The 25850-nt window shown below is 42.4% G+C and overlaps 2 protein-coding genes across 3 annotated transcripts in view; one reads left to right on the top strand and one right to left on the bottom strand.

The window, feature by feature from the left end:
* Positions 1–17821, bottom strand: part of sipa1l3 (signal-induced proliferation-associated 1 like 3) — a 62714-nt gene extending 44893 nt beyond the window's left edge. For both annotated transcript variants that reach the window (XM_075473389.1, XM_075473390.1), the window contains exon 1: positions 17661–17821. The gene's annotated coding sequence lies outside the window, so the exon portion shown is untranslated. The remainder of the gene's footprint in view (positions 1–17660) is intronic.
* A 4388-nt stretch (positions 17822–22209) lies between these two features.
* The window catches only part of map3k10 (mitogen-activated protein kinase kinase kinase 10), a 41951-nt gene continuing 38310 nt past the window's right edge, over positions 22210–25850 (top strand). Inside the window, exon 1 of the mRNA XM_075473388.1 lies at positions 22210–25155. Within this exon, the coding sequence (XP_075329503.1) occupies positions 24153–25155 (1003 nt within the window). The 5' untranslated portion in view covers positions 22210–24152. The remainder of the gene's footprint in view (positions 25156–25850) is intronic.

Below are 25850 nucleotides of genomic sequence, written 5' to 3'. Positions count from 1 at the left end.
AGGGAAGTATGAAGCAAACACTAAACTTATTCACGCAGAAAGAAAGGGCACATATAGATCGTCTCTGTCTGAATGCAGCTACTTCAGCATATAAATCTATATCTTGTTTGTTTTATCTGTACAAAACTTGGACTGTGAAACAGTTAGTCAACTCTTTAACTGTCCGTGTGTTTCACCACTTCCTGGCCAGGAGCAGTGACTTCTTGTAGTCTTTTCATTTCACAGGTTTTTTGTGTTAAATAAATATCAAACTTTTGGCTCAAAGTTTATAATAAACCGTCAAATGGGACCACGACATAAATCACTCGCCAAGCAAACATACATTATTAATTCTCTACCCGATAAAACTAATTATTTTTCAATGTGTCGTTGTCAGTCTCTGTGAACAGATCATCCATTCATCTACACGGCGACGACTGTCAAGGATGTAAACGTAATTTACCAGCGGGGATCAATTAAAGTACCAGTTAATTCAAGTATGGACAGAGAAGCAGCCCTAGCGTCACTTAAAGCCCAGATGGTTAAAAGCTTGTCTGCATGGTCCCTCATTCAACTACACTGACCTGCACTGGGCCATCTGTTTAACCAACAAAATTGTGCCAGGCCTGGTCAAGCCCTAACAGCCTCAGAGCAGGCTGTCATGCAGCACTTCTTTAGAGCTCCAGTCCCTCCTTCCAACTGGTTTCCTTGAGCATGCCAGTAACCTGACAGATATGAACTAGATAATGCATTAATGTCCTGAAACACCAGACACGGCCCCTTTCAATACTGAGAAAACCATGGCGCATGCCAACTGCTGTTAATGCACTTCAAACAAGGGCACTTTTCTAACAAACTGTACGATACAGACACACACAGTTCTAGGGGTAATTCCAGAAATAATGCAGTCGTGGGGGACAAGGTTCCTTTATGAGATGGTAGCCAGTCTTCATGGTTGCCAAAACCCATCAGAGCATCTATGCAGTGCTGGACTACATACCACCATCGCATTTTGGGCTGTTTTTAAAGTGGAGTCCTGCCATGGCTAAGCAGCTTAGCTTTGGCCAAAACTTGCATTAAAAAAAAGCAACACAACCTATTTTATATCACACCAATCATCGTGTCCCCCTGAGCAGGCTTTTTTCCACTTCTTCAACAACTATCTGATAAGCTGTACAAAAAGCCTAATTTGTTGCCCCTCACCCCCCTTCCACACAGATTCTTCCAGACAGCTCTCCCTTTCAGTGCTAGAATCAGCCTTTGTTAATTATAAATCTCACCCTGTCCTCTCCTCCTAACAGACACACATTAGAACTACTCAGAGCCAAAGCGTGAGACGAGGAGAGTCATTAGGATAGGTGGAAGGGGGAAGAAATGCGACTGGATGATCTGAAAGAGAAGGTCAGATATGGGAGACGGCAGATACAGGAAAGAGGAAAAGGGGAGAAATGAAGGCCTAGGTCTGATTGGCTGACCCCAATTCTGCCTGTGACTCCTCTGTGCTCGAAGAAGGAGGTGGGGGTGCTGAGGGGAGGAGTCCAGACGTAAACCTAAAATGACAGAGCTGCTGCTCCAACAACGCAACCCAACCACTGAATCAGCCTTCACTTGTTACTGCCCCCCCTACCCCCACCTTTCCCTTTGCACTTCCACTAGCACGGAGGAGGAAACTTCTTTAAATACTGTGTAAAGGTTTGCTATGTTGTGAATGCAGACTAATGGTAAAATAAAATAAAACTCAAGAGCATTCAGACACGCCCAAAGCAGTTTTCACAATTTGGCTACATTATTGCTGCATGTCTACATTTCTCAGTGCAACCCATCCATGCATGTGTGAAAACAGATAGAAGCCTGCACATGAAGAATTCAAGGAACGTGGTCTTATGAGCCTGTTTTATTAAGAAAGGGAGCCTCGCATTGTGTGTGGGGGCAAACCGGGCATGTGATGCTGGTAGTAAAGCTGGGAGAGGATGAGGCTGAGCTGGAGCTCAACTAGACTGTAGTCAGACCCCTGGGGTAGAGGCCAGCCCAGCGAAAACCCGTCTGGAGGGGGCAAATAAACATGCCTGCCTGTCGGCTCACTTCAAACCCCAGCAGGGCTTCTTCACTACTCTGTTTATGAACAGGAAACAGCGCTCACATACACAACTCTCAAGAACTCAATGCATAATGGACAAGTCCACTCTCATATACAACCACGCAGGAGAAAAAAAGCAAAAAACAAAACACCACACTGAAACAAATAAACATAAATTGTGAGGGGAGAATAAAAACTCATGCAGTGGACATTTCTAGGCACTGAGACAAAGAGCAGCTGCAAGCAAACTATCAGCTCTCTCCAAGAAGAGGATTTAAAACACTAAGCTCACCGTTTTGGCAGGAGACCCTGAGATGGTGCGCTAAGTGGGTTAAAGCACACCCAAAGTCTCATAATCGCTCAAGCCCCCCCCCCTTTTTCTCCCTCTGTCTGCCAACACCAGCCGACGGGAGCAATTTCTAGTCCCACAGAATACTAGGAAATACCAGGATAGAGGGAGTCATAGATTAAACATAAAAGGCATGCACCAAGACGTGAACATGCAACTTCATCTGAGCAAAAACATGGATTAGAAACATGTGGAGGATGATGGCTGCGTCTTCCTTTCCCGCGGGGATGCATCCTTCTTTTACAAGTGTCTGCTGCTCTTCCTCTCACACCTTCTGTAAAGTCTAGCATTTTGCTCTCCCCTCCCCCTCCCTTGTCCATCTCCTTTTGGTGATGCCAGAGTCTTGTGTGTGGAGCTAAAAATTAACATGTGTGTGACTCATTTTATTAATCAGTTGCTTCAACAACAACCCCCCCCCCAAAAAAAAATTGCACATGACCCAACTTGATTCCCTATCACACACCTGAAGCCACACACACACAAAAGCATACTCCCCCACTTCTCACACAATGTCACTAGCCAGACACTGTGGTAACATGAGTCTATGGTGAAACCGTAGTACTTTAGCTCAGTGGGCCGAGCACAGTCCCAGGCTACAGAGAGACCAGACACTGTTTGCCTGGAGGACTTTGCAAACAGAGTACAGTAGGTCCATTGAGACTGAAACACAGAGCTGCAGACGGCACTGTACAAACTGAAGCTGTGAGAAAGGGGGAACTAAAATGCAGCCAGCAAGCTGGGAATTTGAAATGAAACACAGCAGAGGTAATTCCCGAAAGGTAACCGAACAATGTAGAGTGGCTTAAATGCAAACACAGGGTTTCTATCCATGCTTTTTGACTTTTCCTCTGACCTGAGCTGTTTTTAAAATCTCTTTAAGATGTGCCTTTCTCTGCCTTCCTTCAGCTCACTCATCACAGTCTTTGTGGTACAGCTGCTGAAGAATTTAATCCTAATTCAAGGCTACTCCCTTTTATTTCTGACTGCCATAAGCCTGATCCTTTTAAAGTGGGAAGTATAAATCAACACCCACTCATTACATACTAGCTGGAGAAGGTATCTGATGCAATTTGAGCACTTTTGTTAACTTAGGTCAGGTTTCCATTCATTAGCAAAGCAAATCTGAAGCGACTTTTAAATAGCTGAAAAAAAGAAATGTGAAACCAACTCGTTTTCAGTGGCTTGAAGTGAATGAACTAGGCTGTGTAGCGTCACCGAAGAGCGGCGGTAGAGGCTACGTTGCTAGGGGCTGGAATAGAGTTGAAGAAGCTGTCCCAATCGGAAACAAACCTAAAGGACACTATGGTTGAAATACACAAGAGGAAAATGGAAAGAGCTCTTCTTCAGGAATTGATAGGAATATCTACAAGGTCATATCACATCTGGGAAGATGCTGGCCGCTCACATGAGCTTGTTGTTTGCTGGCACTAACCAGAAATAGCTCGTGAGTCACATCATTATAATCTTTGCCTGGTGAGATGAAATCTGCAAAATTGTTTGCATTTCCCCTGATGCGCATCAAGTCTTCTTTAAAACAGGCAAAACCACCTCGGAAGCGTATAAAGATTTTTGCAACATTTACCATTTATCACTCACATCTTCTAAATACGAATCAAAAATGGCAATGGAAAACCAGATTATGGCTAGATTTACTTGTCCTTAAAAGTAAGCACTGTTGAGCAATAGAGGAAACATCCAGTATGCATAATGAAAAATCTAACATAGGACACATCGGCCATCTCATAGTTCATTTAAACATAGTAACCGCCCTTACTTTCTTTGTAAGTTTGTTGCCATTATTGTTGTTGGTCAGTTCTCTGCTATCAAATGTATTTTACCTGGTGTAGACTTGACAATCCAAACAATTGGACGCATTTCCAAATTCTTCACACACACAGTTTTGCAGAAGAGAGGCAGGTGGTGAGTACAGGTGAGCAGAGTCTATTCAAAGGCTATTATAAAGAGGGGTTTGTCCTTGCTGAAAGAGGATTACAGGAGCAAGGTGTGGTTCCTCGCAACTTAGAGCAGCTTTGTGTCTGTGTGTGTGTGTGTGTTGCTGTGTCTGCTTCAATAGCACATACGAACACCCCATTAAGTGAAGTTAAATGGAGACACATTATCTGGCTAAAGGTCTGTTAAAGCCTCGCCATCAGAAAGCAGAGATCAGCCTATGCATCACTTAAAAACTCCTAAAGAAGCTACATAAAAACAAAAAGTAGCTGTGATCATTTATGAATGATCTGTGCTGTGACCTGAGACCACCAAACCCAAAAGGGACATAAAGGGGAGTTTTAAAAAGCCGATAGAAGTCTCAGCCCCTCAAAACTATCTCAGGCATCTGGACCGACATTGACCTCTCTGAGGTGGAATTTGGCCAGTAATAACAGCCGAGTGGAAGGTGTGTCTGTTCCAGCCAGCCTTAAATGAAACTCCAACAGAGAGGCTGCACCAGAGGAACATTATCATCACTTTGAGTCTGCAAATCTAAGTCCTCTAACTAATTCAGAGCGCAATCACACCAGGCTTCATCCATCCAGAATGTGTTTCCGTTTCTCAGAGTGCACGGTTTAAAACGTAGCTCGAGTTCAGGGTGTGGTCCTGTGCACTTACGCATGCACATGCAGCCACATTAAGCAGCACATGTGCTCACAGAAGCATACTTGTTTTCCAGTCGCAGACAGCCACGGTGTGCAGTGAAAATATTTGACTAATGGCAAAAAAACGGAGCAGAAAAACAGGACAAGGGGTGAAGGGAGGAAACGTTCAGATGAATATCTAAGACTATTTGGGAACTATGTGCGATCTTTTTCTTAGGATACCTTCAGAAAAGCTACCTTCTGGATTCATATTTACCAAACAGAAATGAACGTGGTGGTAATAGCATTGTTATTATTATTCTCATTTAACTTTCATCACAAAAAAAAATACTAAGTGGAGGCTTCCAGTGGGACTGCCAATGTTCCAGTCACACTCAGGCGTGGGAACCATTAGAAAAACACAGCCCTCCTCAGACCACTGTGCATTTGAGTGTGTACATGTGCTTTAAAGGGCTGAAAAAGCATCTGGAGAAGTTAGATTACAGAAATTTGCTTAATGGATGCAGCCATATGTGTGTTGAGGTGTTTGGAACTGAGAGCAGCAGAGTTCATGTCTGAAAGAAGGAACACGGCTGAGATGTTGCCTAAGTGCATGTCTCAAACAGCTGAGGAGAGAGGTGATGAGGGCGTTTGCCTCCCAGCAACAAAGTGGGTCAAGCCAGTTTCAGGGACAGGTGATAACCGTGACCTCACACACAGAGTTACCAGCTGAAGCACAGAAAATACATGCACTGTTTTCTGCTTCTCTTCAGCTTTATAGCTTTTCATGTTGTTTTTCTCAATCATAGTCATTACAGTCAGAGGAGATCTGCTCCACATGCACACTCTCTCCAGAGACAATAACACAAGAGGCTGCATTTCCTCCAAAAGTTCACACACAGCACATCCTTATTCCCTCTCCAAGGCTCTCACCTCTCTCTGGGGGATGTTGCATCACGTTCACACTTTAAAATTTACTCGCTTCCACTCTGATTTGTTTGCCAACATTTGCCGTCTTTCTTTTGGTCATTACTATTTCCCAGATAAGCCTTGCTTGACACACTGAACTAGACACTTAATTTATCAGAGCTCAGAGAGAAAGAAAAGGGAGGACAAAATCAAGGAGGATTGAAAAAGGAGAAGTTAACACATGGGCAGGCTTTCTTCTTGCAACAGACCTCCCTTTCAGTCTTTCCCTGTATCTGTCCTCCTTTCCCTCCTCCCCTGTCAAGCCATTTCTTTCCCTCTGAGTTATCAGCTCATCCGTCTCCTCTCCCACGATGATAAAATCCTCCAAGGCTGTGGAGAAACACCCAAACTTTTGTCACTTCCTTCTCTCCTCCATTGCTCTCTAAGCTACCGCTATGAACAGTTAACAATGTCTGCTGTGTATGATCTAAACATGAAACGTATGGAGAGACACACAAAATTGGAAAACAATCAGCATCAACACTGATAATGCTTTTGACATCTAGCCCTAAAAAGAAAAAGAGCATTAACCACATAAACAAGTGTTGTCTGACACAACAATGCAGTTCTTGATCTAAAAGCAAGAGAGCCAAATATGAAACATGGAACAGATTACAGTCACAGTGCTAAGCATTTAGGCATTTCAAGGGATGGCATCAGCAGAGCTAATTACAGCACTAATAATACAACCAGACACTTGAATAAACAGCACTTGAAGGCATACAAGTTTTCGCATGTAGGAGCTTGGGAACCATTTGTGCTAAAACTAAAAGACACATTTTCATTACACCAGATGAATGCAATGTTTATTCAAAGAAAACTGTATTTCTACGAGAAAAATTATATTGTTGATGCCTTGTGGCACCTTTAGATGGACTTCTTTAAGATAATTGTGTCAACACAGCAGAGTGCAAAAGACTGAGCTGCATTCGCTGTACAAGTACATGCAAACTTATTCTTTAAACAAATTCATCACATCACACACCCATCAATGATGATGAATAATTGTTGATGGTGTTCAGCGGAGTTCCCGATTCTAAGATGCGACTCAGGGCAGATGTGAATGCTCCTGCATCAATGCAATTACGGAATACATCCAAGTGTTTGCAGAATACACATTAGATTCTGCTATAGCTACACTACACAGCCAAACTAAAGTAGGGATGCAAATGATTAATCGATTTTAGATCAATTGTCGATCAAGAGGTTGCTCGAACAAAATTTATTAATCACGATTAATCGTGAAAAAAAAAAAAAAAAATCACGATTAATCGCTAGAGGGCGCTACTGTCTGTAGTAACTTGAACAGAGCGTGAGAACGAGAGGTGAACAGTGATCCCTCGCGAGATGTGTTCAGTGAAGGGACCAGGGTTGAAGACAAAATGAAGCGGGCGAAAAGAAGTGCTGTGTAGGACCGTTTCTACGGTGGCCGACACGTGCAAACGCGCTGCAAACAGCGAAACAAATCCAACAATAAAATGCTGCAACAGAAAAATGCGGCAATAACAAAAACGACCGGAGCACACGCGCTGTAAACCCCAAAACACATGCAAGAAAAAAAAACGCTGCAAACATCAAAACACATGCAAGACAGAAACGCTGCATACATCAAAACACATGCAAGACAGAAACGCTGCATACATCAAAACACATGCAAGACAGAAACGCTGCATACATCAAAACACATGCAAGACAGAAACGCTGCATACATCAAAACACATGCAAGACAGAAACGCTGCATACATCAAAACACATGCAAGAGAGAAACGCTGCAAACTTCAAAACACAACGGAAGTTCGCCAGGCCAGTAGGGGGTCTCGACCTGTGGGATAGGGGATCGACTATGGGAGATCTAACATATTAATGAAAGAGAAGAAAGAGAAGAAAGTCAAAAGGTACGCTGTCATTTATGTCTTTTTTAAACACTTGCCCGTAATCTTTTACTTTATTATAGAAGAGCAGCGGAGTTATGTCGCTATTATAAGGTAAAAGATTACGGCCAAGTGTTTAAAAAAGACATAAATGACAACGTACCTTTTGACTTTCCTCTCTTTCGTTTCTGTCTTGCATGTGTTATGAAGTTTGCAGCGCATTTTTTTCTGGCATGTGTTTTGATGTTTGCAGTGCGTTTATGTTTTGCATGTGTTTTGATGTATGCAGCGTTTCTGTCTTGCATGTGTTTTGATGTTTGCAGCGTTTCTGTCTTGCATGTGTTTTGATGTTTGCAGCGCGTGTGCTCCGGTCGTGTTTGTGATTGCCGCATTTTTCTCTTGCAGCATTTTATTGTTGGATTTGTTTCGCCGTTTGCAGCGCGTTTGCACATGTCGGCCACCGTACGTTTCAACATTATTAATGCAGGCAAAGAAGTCAAATGTTCGCTGTGTCATGCGGTATTGAAATACAACAGTTCAACTAGCTCACTCAGTTATCATTTGAACACCGTGCATGGAGCTGTCCTGCATGGCAGCCGTGCACCTGGTCAACCTACAATCAAAGCTACACTGGGAAGGCGAGCGTGTGATGAGAGAAGGGCGGAGGGCATTACAGAGAGCATATGCAGCATGATCGAGAGAGATTTGATGCCAATCAACACAGTTGACGGTGCAGGATTTCAGGATCTCATTGCGATCCTAGAGCCAGGCTACAATATCCCTTCCCTTAATTTATTTCTTTTTTTAAAAACATTTTTTATTAAAGAATGTATTTTGTTATACCATAAAAAAACATGCCTGCTTTCTTTTCCTAATGCATAATTACTTGAGGAATATGTAATATAATATAATACAATATAATTATCATAATATAATATATACTTTTTGAATTCAGTGTTTAAACTAGCTGATATTTTTAAAGGCCCTATTGAAACACTGAAATTCAGGTGAAAAACGCCGCTTATCAATTAATCGTAAGTCGATCGATAAGATCAGTCAACTAATGATTAATGAATTAATCGATAATTTGCATCCCTAAACTAAAGGCCACGTGAATGACAGGGTGAGCTCAGCTAGGCAAGTCGCAACTACATGTGATTCCTGAACTTCTCCTGCGACTGACTAAAAGAACATACGGATGTTACTGAGGCAGGTCACGCAGACACTGTTACAGAAAAGATTTGAGTAATGTATGTGTGGCGATGTAGTTTTTTGAGAATGCATTGTTTTAAATATGGATCATTGTCAGATTGAATTATGAGGCCAGTGAAGATCCACACTTCCAAAGTTGAGTAATATAGCCACACGCACAAACCCTGACTGGCACACCACACTGATTAAGCTTCTCAAAGTCCCAAAGACACAACCGCTCTACACTGTATATCTGCAGAAATCACCTCATTCCCCTCTCGTAGAGCAGTACAATGTAGGTTTACGTATTACATAATGCACACCACAAGTGAACTTTCATAATCCATCTAAACATGTTAGGCTGACCAAGATAATAAGAAACTGAGCTTCTCAAAACTAGGCTTACAAACCCAGATATTGCAGTCAAGGTTCCCGCTGCATGAATAAGCCCAACCAGACTCCCTGCTCCGAAGTTCAATCCTTTTGCATCTTTTTATAAAAACACTAAAGTGGATAATAATAGAGCCAAATTGGACTGTGGTCAAATTAAACGGCCAGGTCAAGCTGTAACCATAGCTTGACTCAACTGTGCTGACAGACAAAATCCACACTGCTCTGTCTCACCAACACCATAAACACATTAGCATTCCAAATCCCCACTGAACCAAATTAACTTGTGTGGAAATAGCCCACTAAATAACTTCCATCCCACTATCAAATCTGATTTAGAAATAACCAGGAAACAAATGCACATCCTGATACAGTAAACTATAATAAAGTGGGGCAAGAGGCATTCATGGAATGACCATGTGCTATACTCAATTAGCATTAAAACAATGACTCCACAGTAAGCAGCAATAGCTTGACATGTCAGCTGGGGATAGACAGAAGGACTGAGAGACACCATGCATGTCTGAATGTCTGAGTGTATACTCAGTATGTATGCATGGATGTCTCTCTGTCTCCATATTATGAAATAAGAAAATTACTGAGGAAAAAAATGCCTTTCTGTCTTTCTCAGGGATGCGTGGGACCCTGAGAATTCCAAAGTTTAAGAAAAAAGGGGAAACATGAACATTATCTGCATCTTTCCTGGTGGCGTCTGGTGTTTTCAGCATGCGTGGAAAACTCTCCGGAAAACTACAATGAGCAAATCTCAAACTATTCCAACAATGCTTGGGCAAAGAAACATTCCAGGACATCAGCTGCTTACCAGAGATGGACTCAAACATTTTTCTGAGCTTGAAAGGAATGGTCTTACTCATGTCCTGTGGACTGGTCATTTGTCTTAGTGACACTTCCCTCCCTGATGCAGGATGTCTGATTCACAGCAACACTCATCCCCGACACACTCACGGCACAGTACAGACTCACTTCCTGTCCACCAGCTTGACTTCCAACAGGCAGCACAGAAGGAGAGAAAAAGCTAGCAAAGGCCTCCAAATAAAATACAGATACAATTTCCAAGGAGGTGCCTGAAGGCACAACAGAAACAGACTAAATGTGGTCATTCCAGCATATCTTTTACAATGAAGAACTGTCTCACCGATGAAGCATATTAGATCATTACAGCCTTTATTTGATTTAGAGATTCAGGCCCCATTTACACGAATGGCTATTATGCTTCCTCCTTCCTTATTTCAAACACACAGCAGTAATGAACATTAACATTTTATCAAGAAAAGTTTTTTTTCCCACTTTTATTCAGATCAAGGAAAGCTGCAAAATCTTGTCTGGTTCCAGTGTTCCTAACATCAGTATTTTCCAGCTCTTCTGCATCTTGAACTCAATAATGTGGCATATTCTATTGATATCGACACAAAAACAGTAATTGGGGAGTTCACCCGCCATCCTCAACGTGCTCTCAAAAAGACAGTGAATTTCACTGTGTAATTTTTGCATCACATGCTGCTTTCTGTGGGGTCTTGACAGACATTCCTGAGCAGTCTCTTCAGCAGAAAATCTCCCGTCCGAAGTATATGTGAGCACAGCAACCGTGGAATAAAGTCCTGACCAAACTGGCCGCATATTCTCCAGGAAACCCTCGGCGTTCTGATGTCAAAATGGATACAGGCGGCAAGTATTGTAGCAAAACAAAAGAGATAGCAAGTGAATTCATGAATGACATGTTTGTGATGGTCAAGCTCATGTGTATGTGGGGTGCAGAAGGTTAATGTACTCCTCTTCAGTCCATAAAAAACAGATGGAGACAGAATCAGCTGTTTCTCTATCCTGTCATAAAGGATTTCCTGTTTCCAGAACATTTCTGCATTGCTTGTGTATGATAGAGCTCTTTGTGGAAACACACACACACACACACACACCACCTGTCATCCCCATGTGTGAAACCTCTGTAGGGGACAAATATAAAGCAGGTGTAACAACACACGCTTCCCCTTAAAACAGCAGACAAATCCATCTCCCAAGACACAAAACAAGAAGTTGTTAGAATGAAGACATTACACAAAAAGGTGGCAGCTGTCCCTTTCAGCTCAGTGACAATCCATAATAATGGATGTGCATCTGAATCCTTTAAGTTTTTTCTAATTTAACTCAACTAAATTGTGTGTCTAATGTACTTACAACAATGAAGCACAGTATACCATCATCAGTCCTTCTAGAAAAAGGCATATATGGTAGAGAGAAACATTACAAAGGGGGATGAGTAACAGCTGACAGCTCTTAATGCTAAAGAGATGAACCCATTTCCTTACTGCACAGGGACAACAGCCTTGCCATCCCCACTATCCTTGGATTGAGTGTGAGACCTCGGATTTAACTCAAAAGGTCAGATCTGCTTTTGTTAGAGCAACTCTGTGAAAATCTTCAAGCGTTCCTCTACTAAAATATACATTGATTCAAGTACTCAGGTTTAAACTCACGGGACCTCCATCTGTGGAATGTCCCTGTCCCTGACTTAAATTGCCAAATGGACAGCGATATACAAGGTTTTGTAAATCACTTTATGTACAGCATGTTGTCAGGGTGTCTAAATGCTTTGTAGCCAGTGGATCTGCTATAATCCCGTCAAAGGCTTAGTGTATTAAAGTGTTTTGAGAATAGATGATGAGGCTTCTTTTGTCACTCTCTGCCTCTGCAACCAGCGCTGACCGCTGGGAAAAACTGGCTAAACTTAGGAAAGACAGGCCGCCTCAACATCTGTGTTTATCCTCGAGCTAAAGCCAACATGCTATATTTACACCAGTCAAACATATCCAGCGCAGAGGAGGGAATAGAAGAAAGATGTGGCCTGGGCCCTAGCCTGTGATACGTCCGAGAGGCTATTTCATCCGATAGCCAAACCGAGAGGACCAGCAAAACACAATCACACTTTTGACGTCTTCATGTAGCACTTCGCTTCTGTGATTCGCCATGAGGAAAACACAGAGAGGTAAACAACACCTCAGAGGAATTTTACCTCGGAAGGAGTGAGAAGAATAAGAGGAAGGAGACTTGATAGATCAACTGCCTACCAAGGGAATGTTTTATGGCTACAAAGAAGGCCATAAAGCAGAGAGTCATTTCAGAAAAAATGGCATGGTCCTCTTTCTGTAAATCTCTGACCTCTTGACACTGTCATGCATCCTGACTTATGGATAAGACCCTCAAGGGAGGACAATTCATCAAAGAGAGCGGGGGAGGGTTCGACAATGTTGGTTATAACAATGCAATTCCATCTTAAACTGAACACACGCGCACGACACCGATCTACAAAACATACATTTGTCTTGTGTTTCAAATTGAAGTAATGAAGTAAACACGAGCTTGTATACTTATTCCAAACTCTTAGATCTACACAACTACTGCAACATTTATGAAAAATGATTACCAGAGCTTCTTATACACTCACACACACGTAGACGCTGAGTTCAATTGTGCAGCGTTGTTATGTAAAGAAGTAGATACCTGTCATACATACAAGCGTGCAGAGATACAAGCATCATGCAGATCACTACTACACCACATTGTTATATAAAAATGCACTTCCTTACATAATTCTGAAATAAAATGTTGTCAGTTTTCTCTTCTCTCAGTATAGACGCTTGCTCTCGCCCACACAGTGCGCTCGGTTTCTGTTCCCTCTGGCTGCATTGTTAGACAAATTTTGTTAAGCATCAGCAATATGTACTGATTTATACACTGTGTCTGGAGCCTTTATATGTTACTGCACTGTAACCAAATTATAACCGTGCAAAATCTATGAAACCTAATCCAGTGTTTTATTTTTACAGATTTTAGTTTAATCGATTGTGTTTTTAAATCTTACCCAACTGCGTTTCTTTATGAAGTAGCTAAAGATGCCTCCGCTATTTACAGCGGCTACACAAAGATCCATGTTTCAACTCTAAATTCTGTTTCATGGATGAGATCATCCTCTGTATGCATTCAAAACACGCTCTAGTGACTGTTACTGCTGTGTCATGATGACAATATTGGCTTAAGAATAAGGAGCGTCTGGTCACCGACAGGAAGGTGGGAATAAATGTTCGTGCCCCCCCCCCCAAATGTTTTATTAGTTAGATAAGAAATTTTCTCGGAAAAGCAACGTTGTATTGAAACTGTAATCCAGTTGGAACACCTGCTAACCTCAGTCAGATAATGTCCTAACTGTAACTGACCCCAGATGGGAGGCGCTGTGGTGGCAGGTGTGATGACCTGTGGAGATAAATTCACAATAACTGCCAACACAGGTTTAACCTGCGTCCCATTGTTAGTTTATACTAACTACAAAGAGAAGGATGCACAAGTAATAAACTGATTGAGCAGTTTGACACGGCGCCTCAACAAAAGATGGATGTCTGTCGGATAGTCAACTACCTATGATGTCGGAACTCAATAAGTTTGATTTTAAGACAACGCTACATGCTCTTCTCCTTTAAACACACACTTACACAGTGACACCGACCAGATGGTAGTCATGGTCCAAAGGTTTGATTGTCCTTTCCTATCTGTGATCTATCGGGATAAATCCGGTGATCGTGATGGATGTTGTGAGCGTATGTGTGTGTGTGTGTTTTTTAACTATCAGCCTCAAAGATCCCAAAGTATTAAAAGTATTCAAAGTATTAAAAAAAAAAAACTGGCAAAATATTTTCCAGTCTAAAATTACAAACAGCAGGAGAGCTGCCAAAGGCGTGGTGGTCAGGGAACCTGAACCACACGGGTGCCAAAAAACACATTCTTTGCTACCTTAAAGTATCACAAGGAGCGATACTGATAAGATGTAATTGTTTAGTCAAAAGACAAAGTCCCTGTGTAAGTTCCCTAAAATCATTATCTGGAATAAAGGAAGAAGGGGAAAAAAAAAAATCAACAACCATTGAGTCACATCTGCCAAAATATGATGTGATGATTCCAAGCAATGTTTGCAGGCTAAAGACACTCAGGTGGCCCACATTCAGCTCCCCTTTGAAGACAGTATTCTTTGTTCTCGCAGCTGCTTCCCATGACACACCAAACTAAGTAACAGAAAATATGAGATGTTCAGACTGATCACAGACTGCAGGCAATTGTTATCTGGCACCCAGTGGAGCCAACTACAAGCTCAGTGATGGAGGGGCTTTACCGTCATCTGACGTGGGTCCAAAGTTATGAAATGAGAACAGATTAGCACGGATAAGGTGATACCACTGTACAAAGAGCAAAACAAACATGCTTACAGATCTGGATCAGACAAAAAAAAAAAGCAAAAATTGTTAAATATTTGTATCCAGACTTGTTTTCAAACTAAACCCAGGGTACATTGTTTAAACGGATGAACTGTTTCGGCATCCCTTACTAATTTGATTGGAAAGATTAAGTTTAAACACATAATGATGAGTAGGAATGTAGAATATGTGCAAGGAAAAGAAAGCCCCTGGCCTGATAACAAACTATGCTAAAAAACTTTGAGAGTGAAACGGGAAATCATTGCTAAAAGTATTCAAAATTTACTGTCAAATTTCAAGACCTATGGGTCTTGTCACGCACGCAGTAACAAACCTCCCAGACCTTTGTATGGAGAGCATTTTGGTTAGAAAAAAACATGTATATCTAAAAAGAAAAGTTAGTTTGAGGTCAATATGACACCATTAAGACTTAACCATCTTCGTGGTTATCATCAACACCTGTTCTGCGACCGTGGCACATAAAAGAAGGAGTATTATAACAGAACTTTGGCAGCCTTCAACTGCATGAATTAGCCACAAATCAAAAAACGTTCATGACATTAAAGCAAAGCCTAAGCATAAACACAACTAAGTTGCCTATGCTATTGTGAGCATCATCCTGCGTCAGGGCTTCGATGCCACTGCCTCAAGCAACAGCAACTGGGAGCTGAATTTTACGGATGTAGTTCTGGTTTTGTAGAGAGTTAATAAATGCTGAACGACAGTCGCTTCTTCTGTAATTACAGCAAGACAGAAAAGAGTGACGGCTTTGTTGGTGGCAGAGTGTGACACTGAACGGCATCCGTCCTTCCATGAACTGGCAGAGCTCTGAAAACGAGAAGACTTCATAGCTGCATGGGCAGAATACTGATCACGGCAGTTGTATAATGAGCAAGAATGACACATATTACACCCGTTACGTCGTGTCCTTTTCTATTATATCGAAATGATATTCAAGGAAAGAGGGATGCAGTTTATTTGCAGTTTGCCAAGCAGATCGATGGCAGTTGTTGTCGTGAAATGTAGCTACTTCTCTGGAGAGATGCACATCAGGCTACGAGGTGGGACGACGCTTCAGGACTACAATGAAGGCTCCGTGTTTGTTTGAAACTCAAGAATTATTTTAGTTTATGGTGCAGTTAGGCCCCTAAGCTAAACGTTTTAGGATGATCATCATGGCACTTGAGCATTTTAACTGCAATAGCAGATGTGCGCCACATACTAAAACGCCTGCTATTTTCAGCCTGTTTGCTTCATCACTGATTCCTGAATTTTTCAACAAATCACCAAACATGGCTTGAAAGGACATGCTGGTGCCACGACTGATGTCATGCTCCAGTGAACGTGCACTGCAGGTTTCCCACAAATTCGAGTAATAGCACTTTTGCTTTTGTAAGGAGACAAAAACTGAGCAAAGTGCGACTGGGACATACAAGAATAAATGCCACGTGGATGGTGGATGTTTTGAACTGAGAGCTCCTACCAGAAACTAATCCAAAGTTAAATCAAGCAGGACACATTAATTTTTACTCACTCACCAAAGTTTGCTTTGGATTTTCACTTCTAACGCACTGGAGTAACGAGCGCAGGCGAGCTCCCAGCCCATGAATAGGTGGTCTGCTTGCATGTGCTGTTAATGTTCTCAAACATCCATGGACCTGATGGAAATTTCATGATGGAAACTATTACCATTGAGCACTGTGTGACCAATTTCTACCGTCTGCTGCACAGCCAGGAATCAAAGGAAACTGGACGTACAATGTGAAGAACCATGTAATTATAATCCAATATAAAGTTTTCAGCTGAGAACTTTACTGGCTGTAGTCAAATCACATTTCTACCCTCTAAGTGAACATATATCACAGGATTTCCACACCGTATACAAACACTGGACTGGCGGGTGAGCGCTGGGATAACCAAGATAAGACACTTAGGCATCGTTGTCACGTTTTTCTTGGCATTTATCACTCCATTAGTTCCAGATGGGAGGCAAACTGGGCACATGATGCCAGGAATATGTGGAATGCTGCCATGCTCTGCTGCTCTTACGGATCCATCATCTCTGATACTCAACGTGTCATTTCCAGAGGGCTGGAAAATACAGCAGCAACAGGGGAGATCTCAATGAAAGGGAAATGACAGACCGAGGCGGCATTGTCACCGCTCATTCAATGCGCACACACATGCACACAATTGTTTGCGTGCATATAATGCGCTTGTAAACGCTGCTCGCAGTGCACACACGTCTTCTGACAGGTGAACAGACTCTGCATGTCCACACACGCAGGAGCTCTTCCAATCCCCCTTTTACTACCACGATTAAAACGTGTTGCACACCCTTTCATGACAAACATTTGCAATTTACAACTACTTGCAACCCCTCCTGCATAATACCCGTTCAATCTCGCGTCTTCAATATTTCTCGTACCGCTCACACCGAGGCAAATCTCCAGCCAAGACAACTTCCGATTGCAGCACAACTACTCGAAATTCAAAGCCCGTCCTGGCTAACTAGCCAAAACAGCCCCGTTCCCAAACAAAGCTCCCATTGTCTGGAACTTGTAGTTTTACGCTTTTCTCTTCGCCCTCCAAACTATTATTAACTCAGGTACGAAAAACTACAAATCTGAAGTCTGCAGAATAGTAAGAGCATGCGCACTGGAGCCTTAATGATCGGGAAGGTTGTAGAATATTTAGTAGTAAATCCACTTTAGCTGGTAGCGGTATTTTTGAGGCTCTGTGTGAACTCCTGTCGAATGACTGGAGGTGGAAGTGGAGCACGGAGCCGGCGAAAACGGCTTCAGGTGGGGCTGAGACGAGCAGCTGAGTCGTAGTACAGACGCTGCTCTCTGCATTGACTGAAGTTCGTCGGCTCGGCTGTCTCGGTGTTCGTCTTTGCTCGCCAACGTTTAGTTCACTCGTCACTTTTCAGCGCTTCTGGATATCCGCTGCTGTTCAGTCGAAACTGCTCAGAGAAAACCAAAAGCGAACAGAGCTTACCTAAAGCTGCTCCGGTGTTTCTGTTTCTTCGTTAGCACAATTCCCCACGCAGACACCGAGAAAACAATCGCTGGTTGACCGACGGTAGGCTGCCTGTTCACCGAGCGAGACGTTGCCAAGAATGCTCAACCGAAACCACGGCACAACTGCGCCCGCACTCCCACTGCGCCTGCGCAGACCCAACTGGTGCAACATATACACAGCACACTGCTGCTACTATGAGCACACATGTGGAGTTGTTATGGACTGGTAAAATCGACAGAAAGAAATACTCAGTTACAAATACAATGTATATCGTATATAATGTATACATATAATACATATAACTATACGACAAGAGGCTCTTTTTCACTGGAAACAGATAAATGCCAGCATTTATCATTATTACATTATTACAAAGAGATATTGCCTGTTGCACCGTTAGTTTGTGGGACGTTGTGAGGCTTAGAGTATCTCCAACACAAACCAGATTTCACCCCAATTTTTTGGACTTTTTGTTGAAATAAAATTGTGCTTTGTTATTGCTATATGACAAAAATGAGTAAATAAACAAAAACAGCTCATGAACTTATTTAAAAGCTTAAAGGCGGGGTAGGGGATCTTTTTCTGGAACATTTTTTTACATATTGCTTGAAATACTCTTCACACCCCCATTGCAACCAATTAATTAAAAGTTTTGACACAAATATGAAAAGTTTTAGTGGCCTCTAGAACGTACAATCTAGGAAAAACAGTATCCAATCATAATGAACGGACCGTTAACAATGATTGGATTCTGATGCCGTCTATCAAACTGCAATCTGCTCCTCCCTCCCCCTCCTTCTCCCTGTGCGCGTACCCTGCTCCGTGAACGAATTACGCGTCCAGAAGCTTGGCAGGAAGCTAAACTAGAGCCAGCTTGGCTAGCACCTAGCATTATTAAACGTATAGTTATCATATACTAAATACTAAATACGGCAACGATCGATGCTTGCTGTCAGAACAGCGCTCGTGCACCTTAGTGCTTGTGCGCGTTCATGTACTCTAGAGGCGTGCCTTCGGGGGGAAAGTGAAGAAAAGGGTTGGGACTTTTTACCTGTGTATTTTCAAAATGCAGCTTCGCTGGACTCAAAATCCAGGATCTCCTACCCTACCTTTAAGTTAACAATCTACATCCAATTCTTATCAATCTGCTGAACTTTTTACATATAGTTTTATTTTATATTTTATTTTCATTTTTCTTGATTTCCAAGTCCCACGTTTGCTCTTTAAAGTGCTTTGGGTTAGACCTTTGTTTGAAAAGTGCTAAATGATTAAAGTTGAATGGAGTTTTTATTCTTATTTACTAAATATTTTGCTCAGTGGTGTAACTACATTGTAATTACTGATGCAGTCGCATTGTACTTGAATTTGATGTTGCCAATAGCAATGGCAGAGTTACTTCTAATTTTTCTCCATGCTGCTGAGTTCCTTGTAGATATACCACCACTGATCATTAGGTTTATCTCTTCTCTGTTATGATCATTTACAAACGTTATCTGACATGATAGATCTGAATCCAACTAGTTGCAATAATTATGAAATAATGTTGTAGATTTTGAGAATAGCAGAAAATATGGAGACTGCTGTAGAAGTAGCTCAAAATTGTACTGTGATGTGTTTGTGTCTATAAGAAAAAACAACAACTTTGTTTTGAATGGGAATAATCTACTTCTGGTTGTTCACACTGTAGGTTTTCTTTATATTATCATGGTGCATCATTAGGTACGCATTGCTCACAAACAGGTCCACAGCAGCACCTTGTGGTTGTTTAGCATTATCGATCTACTGACGTCTGTTGTTTCACAAGTTAGTTTTTTAAGCTATTCAGCCGTGTATTACATTAGTTTTGTGTTCAGCTTAGTTGATCATAATGTTGTGGGAAGTAACAGCTGGAAAGACAAAAACATATCAGGCTAAAGAAATGGCACTTTATTGAGAAATGAACCAACGACTAAATGAAATAACTTGACATTCCAAAACTTTTCTTCCATTTTCTCTTTTTTAATGCACATTCTTTGAATTGATTTTTTTCCTGTGTTTGTCACACAGTCACGATTGAATACTTGATTAAACACTGAATACATTTTTTTTTTAAAAGAGAGCAGGTACAAATAGTTACGCTCTGACAAAGTAGAGTCTCTTGAAGTTTTTCTGCCTCAAAGCCATCTGCACACAGCGTGGTGTTTCATACTTGTAGTACACTGTAGGCCTGATCTTGTATCCTCACTGAGGATGTGTTTTAATCCACAAACCAAATCCACAAGCTACATTTCCAGAAGATTTTTCCAATCTGTACTTTGTTCATTCATTAGAGCCTTTATTTCACAGACATGCAACCAGAGAAAATGAATAATTTCTATTTGCCTTGACTGACCAACGTCATTATTTAGAAAATCTAAACAATTGTAGGATTATGTGCCTGCAACACACTCAAAAAGAGAGAAAAAAAGCTGTAATTGAGACAAAGAAACAAAAGCTTATAAAATATACGACTGACGGGAAGACTACATCCAGTGGATCAGTTGGTGACAGGTGAGGGTGTCAAGACTGGGTATAATAGGAGCATTCAGCTAAGGTGCTGCGCTTTGTGGCAAAACCCAGTCAGAGAATCATCTATCTCTGTGAAAAAACAAAAAAAAAGTAACAAATGGAGCATAATGACATGAAAAGATTTAAGGGTGTCTGGGAAATGTTCAGTGTTTAAAAGCAGAAGATAGAAACCACTGTTGGAAGTGCGTGACATTCAAGCCTTCTGGCTGCAACTGTCATGTTACCATGAAAATATAATTACATGCGCTCTGGAGGACCTTGGGAAACAATTTCAACACATTCTGCTGCTGCATCCAGAAATGTAACCTGAAAGTGTACGAAGGAAATAGGAAGCCGTATGTCAACTCAAAAAATAATAAGATTAAAATTGAGCAAATATGTCTGCAGTGTGGCAAATAATTAAGTCTCAGACAGAAGCCCTATAATCAGCTATACTACCTGAACCCTAAACCTGTTCATTGCTAATATTCTGATCTCAGTAGTTGTGTCCGAACTACTGTTTATGATGGGAGGACAGATTAGAGATAAGAGTGGCTATACAATAGGTCACATCCTTTACAAACACCTCAGTTTTCTGTCAAAGATCAGTAGAGGTGTAGAAAGTAGGAGAATGAACGAAATGTTTTACTTTAAAAAAAAAAAGGGAAAACGGTGGACTTAAAAGTCAGTCTTGGACAGTAAGTATCAGATAACAAAGAATAATTACGACAGTAGGAAACCCCTATTTCTGAAAAACAAATGGAACCTTTTAAGTTCCCATGAAACAGCAAGTGTTTTCCTCCGTGTGTTTGCATGTTTCCAGTAAAAACAGAAACCAGGGAGGCTGTCCCTATCTCCAAAAAGCCCAGTGGTTTCTGTTTGGTTAGTTTCAGCAGCTGCAGGCAGGTTGTCAGCACTATGTGTGTTTTTGCTAGAAGTTATGGTCAGGGGGGAGGGACTTAAAAATTCCACTATGGAGTTTCACTGGACACAACATTTTGTACATACATGTCCAAATGCTGTTTGAGGAAATCAGCCATTTTGATTTATTTTCCAGGAAATCACAAACTCATAAATGAAACTGTTATTAACAAAATAATATTTTTTTGTCATTTTGATTGTCCAAGTTATGTGGGACAAATGTGAAACACCTGGGTTAGTTACGTTTGTGTGTTTTACTATATAGACACCAGGGGTCAGTATAACTTTAAGAATTATTAGTGTGTGTTTTAGTGTGTATTGTAATAGACAGGTTGTTTTCAGATTTGCGATCAAATTTGGATGATATTATTTAGATAGAAAAAAAATCTATCCGGGCACACTACTGTATTTTGTTCTCAGATTGTAAATCCATGAGGAACACTATAACCTATATATATATATATATTCTTTTCTTATCATGTACCAGGTCAGTCCTTACAGTTGTCACTGGGTGACAAGGGGTGAATTGGGATTGGGCCTTACACATGGGTGGAATTAAAACAATAGGTGCAGCATGAGCAAATAGTACCTACAGGCTAATGATTGCATATTACATTGTATGTATTTCTACATCCACATTAGCCTCAATCTGCCAGTCTCTATTAGGCCTATAACATGATATTGTTGATGTGTTCTATCGCATGTCATATTCCAGATGTTGTATTAGATTGATGGTATAATGTTGAGCAGTGTAGACTAAATGACCAATATCGTCACAAAACTCCATCCATCCATTTTCTATACCTGCTTAATCAGTCGGTCGGGTTCTTTACAAAACTCGTCCTTCGTAATAGGCCTACTACTTCAATGTCGTTAATCATATCAGCTGTCAAAAAGATGTAGGTCGACAGGAGAGCCCTTCAACACTACATTACCCATAGTGCACCCGTGCGGTGGAGTCTCGTTCCAACACGCTGCAGCGCCCTCCTCTCCGCCCTGCTGGTGAGCTGCACTCAGATCTGCGAACAAACGCTTGACGGCACATGAACGGGCGGGGCGGGGCGGAGTGCTGCGACCATCCGCATGACTGGAGGATCAGCGGCGGAACAGGAGCCCGCTCCCGCGTATGCGAACGGCGCCGCGGTGTGTTTGGATGCGAAGTCAGCCCACAGTCTGACAGCTCGGAGCTCGGAATGTTACGTGTTTTGGGAGGAAAAAAAAGCCTGTTTGAAGACGATGGACCTCCGGACAGCCGATTGAGCAGTGCGAATAAGGGACGACTGGGAGCTTTTTAATCTGTTAAAATGGGTTGCGGATCTTAATGGTCCACCTTAGCTGGATGCAAATACGCCCATGCGACGATGTCAGTGGATGCTGCTGCCCTCAGAGTACAGGTTAGATTACAGTAAACGATAAATGTTTACGTTTTGAAATAAAGCTGTTTGGAAGACGTAGGAGCCGCCTGGATAGCCCACAACAATACATTTAGACTATCATTATTGTTATTATCATAACTATTAGCCTACTATTAATATTATTATTATCATTATCCGTGATGGTATGGGGCGTTGATAGATGACTGAAATATGGAGGCAGTGGATCTCTTTGGATCACATCTACTGTAGGCTTTTGCTGCAACACAAGCCTTCGTTGGCGATATTTCCACCTTATTCCCACCGTGTGACAGCCTCTAGTCTGCTACAGAAGTCGCGGACATTTAAAACCTGCACATCCGCCACAGCACTGTAGGCCTACTGACTGGGGATCTGAACTGAAAGTGCCAGGCGTGCTCAGAAGGCAGAAGGATAATGATAAATGCTGGCATTTATCTGTTTCCAGTGAAGAAGAGCCTCTTGTCCAGCCGACCGCTCGGCCCCATCACGAATGTAGCCCCGCAGAGGCGACTGAATCAGGCCGCTGCGCAGAGACGGAGGCGGGTTTGTTGTGCTCAGACTTGGCTGGATGCTGAACATGGTGCCACTTCACAGCTCTGTATTGAATACCTGCCACCCAGCCGTCGGCTTGTCTCTCTAATTCTTCAGTTGTCTTAAAATGGACGAGGCCTTTTTGTCAAAGGCTATTCAGGGACGCTGAACCGGCTCATGAGTGGCCATGCATGCAGGATTTAGCCTGGCCGGCTTGTCGGGATGTAGGGCGAATATCCGCTGACATATCCACACACACACACACACACACACACACACACACACACACACACACACACACACACACACAATATAGGAGAGAAAACGGCCCATATTCATAGAGATGGTTGGCGGGGGAGGTGCATCGACTCTGGGCTGGATGAGAAATAATGAGGACCTCTACACAGAGGATTTTACTCGGCTCATGCACGGAATGCGGTTTTTATTGGCAGCCTAATAGTTCACTTTCCATTATAAAATTAATCTGACAATCAGCTGTGGTTTTATTGTCATCTGAGCAACTGTTGAAGCTGTCCCCGAGTCCCTGAAGAGTTCACTTCAGCGGGCTGAAATTAACCACACAAAAGCCAATAATTAAAATAGTTTTGATTAACTCTAGCTGTGTAACTATTTTATCAGCTGCTGGCAGTATTTGATAGATTCACAGTTTACTCAGTGATCAGGTCCTCATCACACCGAAGGCATCTTTTTTAAAAATTCTTTAGAAAAAAAAAAAGATTTCATAACACCTGCTGTTTTCTAGATATTAACATCTCCTGTGAGAATTCCTGGCAGCTATTTACCAGACTCCTAGTGCTTGGAAACAGTCAGTTTTTGGTTGTTATACAGTCATAGATCTGCTCAACTGAGAGTCATCGTTTGACCTGAAGTACATTGTCCCTGAGTGAACTTGCCCTTTGGGAATACATGTTACTTGCACACTGTGTAGCAACAACGCAGCAGCAGCCGGTGACAGTGCTTTGCGCAGATTCAACAGCGAGATGTGGTGATGGGTCAGAGCAGTTGCTGCTCTGTGATGCTCTGATCCCCCTCCTCTGGTGGCCGAGGACACCTCGTCTCAGTCAATGGGCCCTGCATGGATTTTGTGCTTGAGTTGACAAAGGGCAGACCTATAGCGTCAAACAGCAGTCAGGCTGCCATGAACCCATACGGCAGAGCGAGTGGCACAGCAGCCCCCCTGTCCTGCACCAGCTGTGGGGGCTGCTGCTCACCACCTCCCCCTTGTCTAATTACCCCTGGGCCCCCCTCCTCTGCTTCCTCCTCCTCTTCCATGCCCCCAAATATGACCCCTCCACCGCCCATGTTTCCTGCCGCAGTCGTGCAGGTGGAGAATGGTAGCAGCTGGAACTCCTCCACCATCTCCTCTTCCGGCTCCCCAGACTCCCACCCTGGTCACCGATGTGGGGCAAACAACCCCAACTCCTACTGGACGGCAGTGTTTGACTATGAGGCCACAGCAGACGAGGAGTTAACCCTGAGACGTGGGGACCTACTTGAGGTTCTATCCAAAGACTCCAAAGTGTCAGGGGATGAGGGCTGGTGGACAGGCAAGATCCAGGACAAGGTGGGTATCTTTCCAAGCAACTATGTCACGAGGAGAGACGCAGCCAACTACCAGCAGCTGACCGCAGGAGGGCTGGTGGCAGGTGGGGTGGGAGACAGCCCCTTGGAGATTGACTTCTCAGAGCTGCACCTGGAGGAAGTAATTGGAGCTGGTGGGTTTGGGAAAGTGTACAAAGGAGTGTGGCGCGTAGAGGAAGTAGCTGTGAAGGCCGCCAGGCAGGACCCAGATGAGGATATTAGCGTCACAGCGGAGAGTGTGCGGCAGGAGGCCAGGCTCTTCTGGATGCTCCGGCATCCAAACATTATTGCTCTCCGTGGGGTCTGCCTGCGGGAGCCCAACCTGTGTTTGGTGATGGAGTATGCCAGAGGGGGGGCTCTGAACCGGGCCCTGGCTGGAAAGAAGGTTCCCCCAAGAGTTTTGGTGAACTGGGCAGTCCAGATTGCAACAGGGATGGACTACCTGCACAACCAGGCATTTGTACCCATCATCCATAGAGACCTCAAGTCCAGCAATAGTAAGTACTTCAAACAAATGTTATTAATCTTCTCTGAAATAAATGACAATTTGATGATATGCTCTATTTATAACACATTAGATACCATTTCACAGTCAGCACAGTTAAAGTTTAGGTTCAAATTACATATTTAAACAGCCATGAGCATCATGGGCTAAAAAGAACATCACTACCTTCATTCTTGATATGAAAGATGTGTGCTTACTCTCTGATATAAAACATAGTCTCAATTGAGAATTCTGAGTGTTTCCAGCAGGCATAAGATTTAGGACACCAGTCTGTGAGTATGAGAACTAGTTGATTTCAGCTGTCATTAAGACATTAAATACTGACAAAAATAAGTCTTGTTTTTCTTTTGATCATAGTGATCTTTAGAAAACATTGTTTAGCTATAATCTAGCCCATAAGCAGCTGTCATCTTTGGGAATTTTAGTACGTTTTCCTTGTTTGATTATGTGTCCTGAAGCTGTCACAAGTGTGCTGTATGACGCAGTGGCTTTGAGCTCAAAGCAAGTTTGCCTATAGGACATTAAAGTATATTTTACTTTAATCTTATCATACATCAGCCAGTTGAATTTGCTCAGTTTTGATGGAATGTTTCAATTGAGCTCATGTGGCCGTGGGTAATGAAATATTTACATCATATTGACTTTGTGCAAAAGGTATTGATTGTCACATTACATCTCCCGAGTAGA

The sequence above is a fragment of the Odontesthes bonariensis genome, chromosome 9, assembly GCF_027942865.1.
Source record: "Odontesthes bonariensis isolate fOdoBon6 chromosome 9, fOdoBon6.hap1, whole genome shotgun sequence".
NCBI classification, from domain to species: domain Eukaryota; kingdom Metazoa; phylum Chordata; class Actinopteri; order Atheriniformes; family Atherinopsidae; genus Odontesthes; species Odontesthes bonariensis.
Note: the sequence above shows the minus strand (reverse complement) of the source record. Positions and strands in the feature narration are given on the sequence as shown.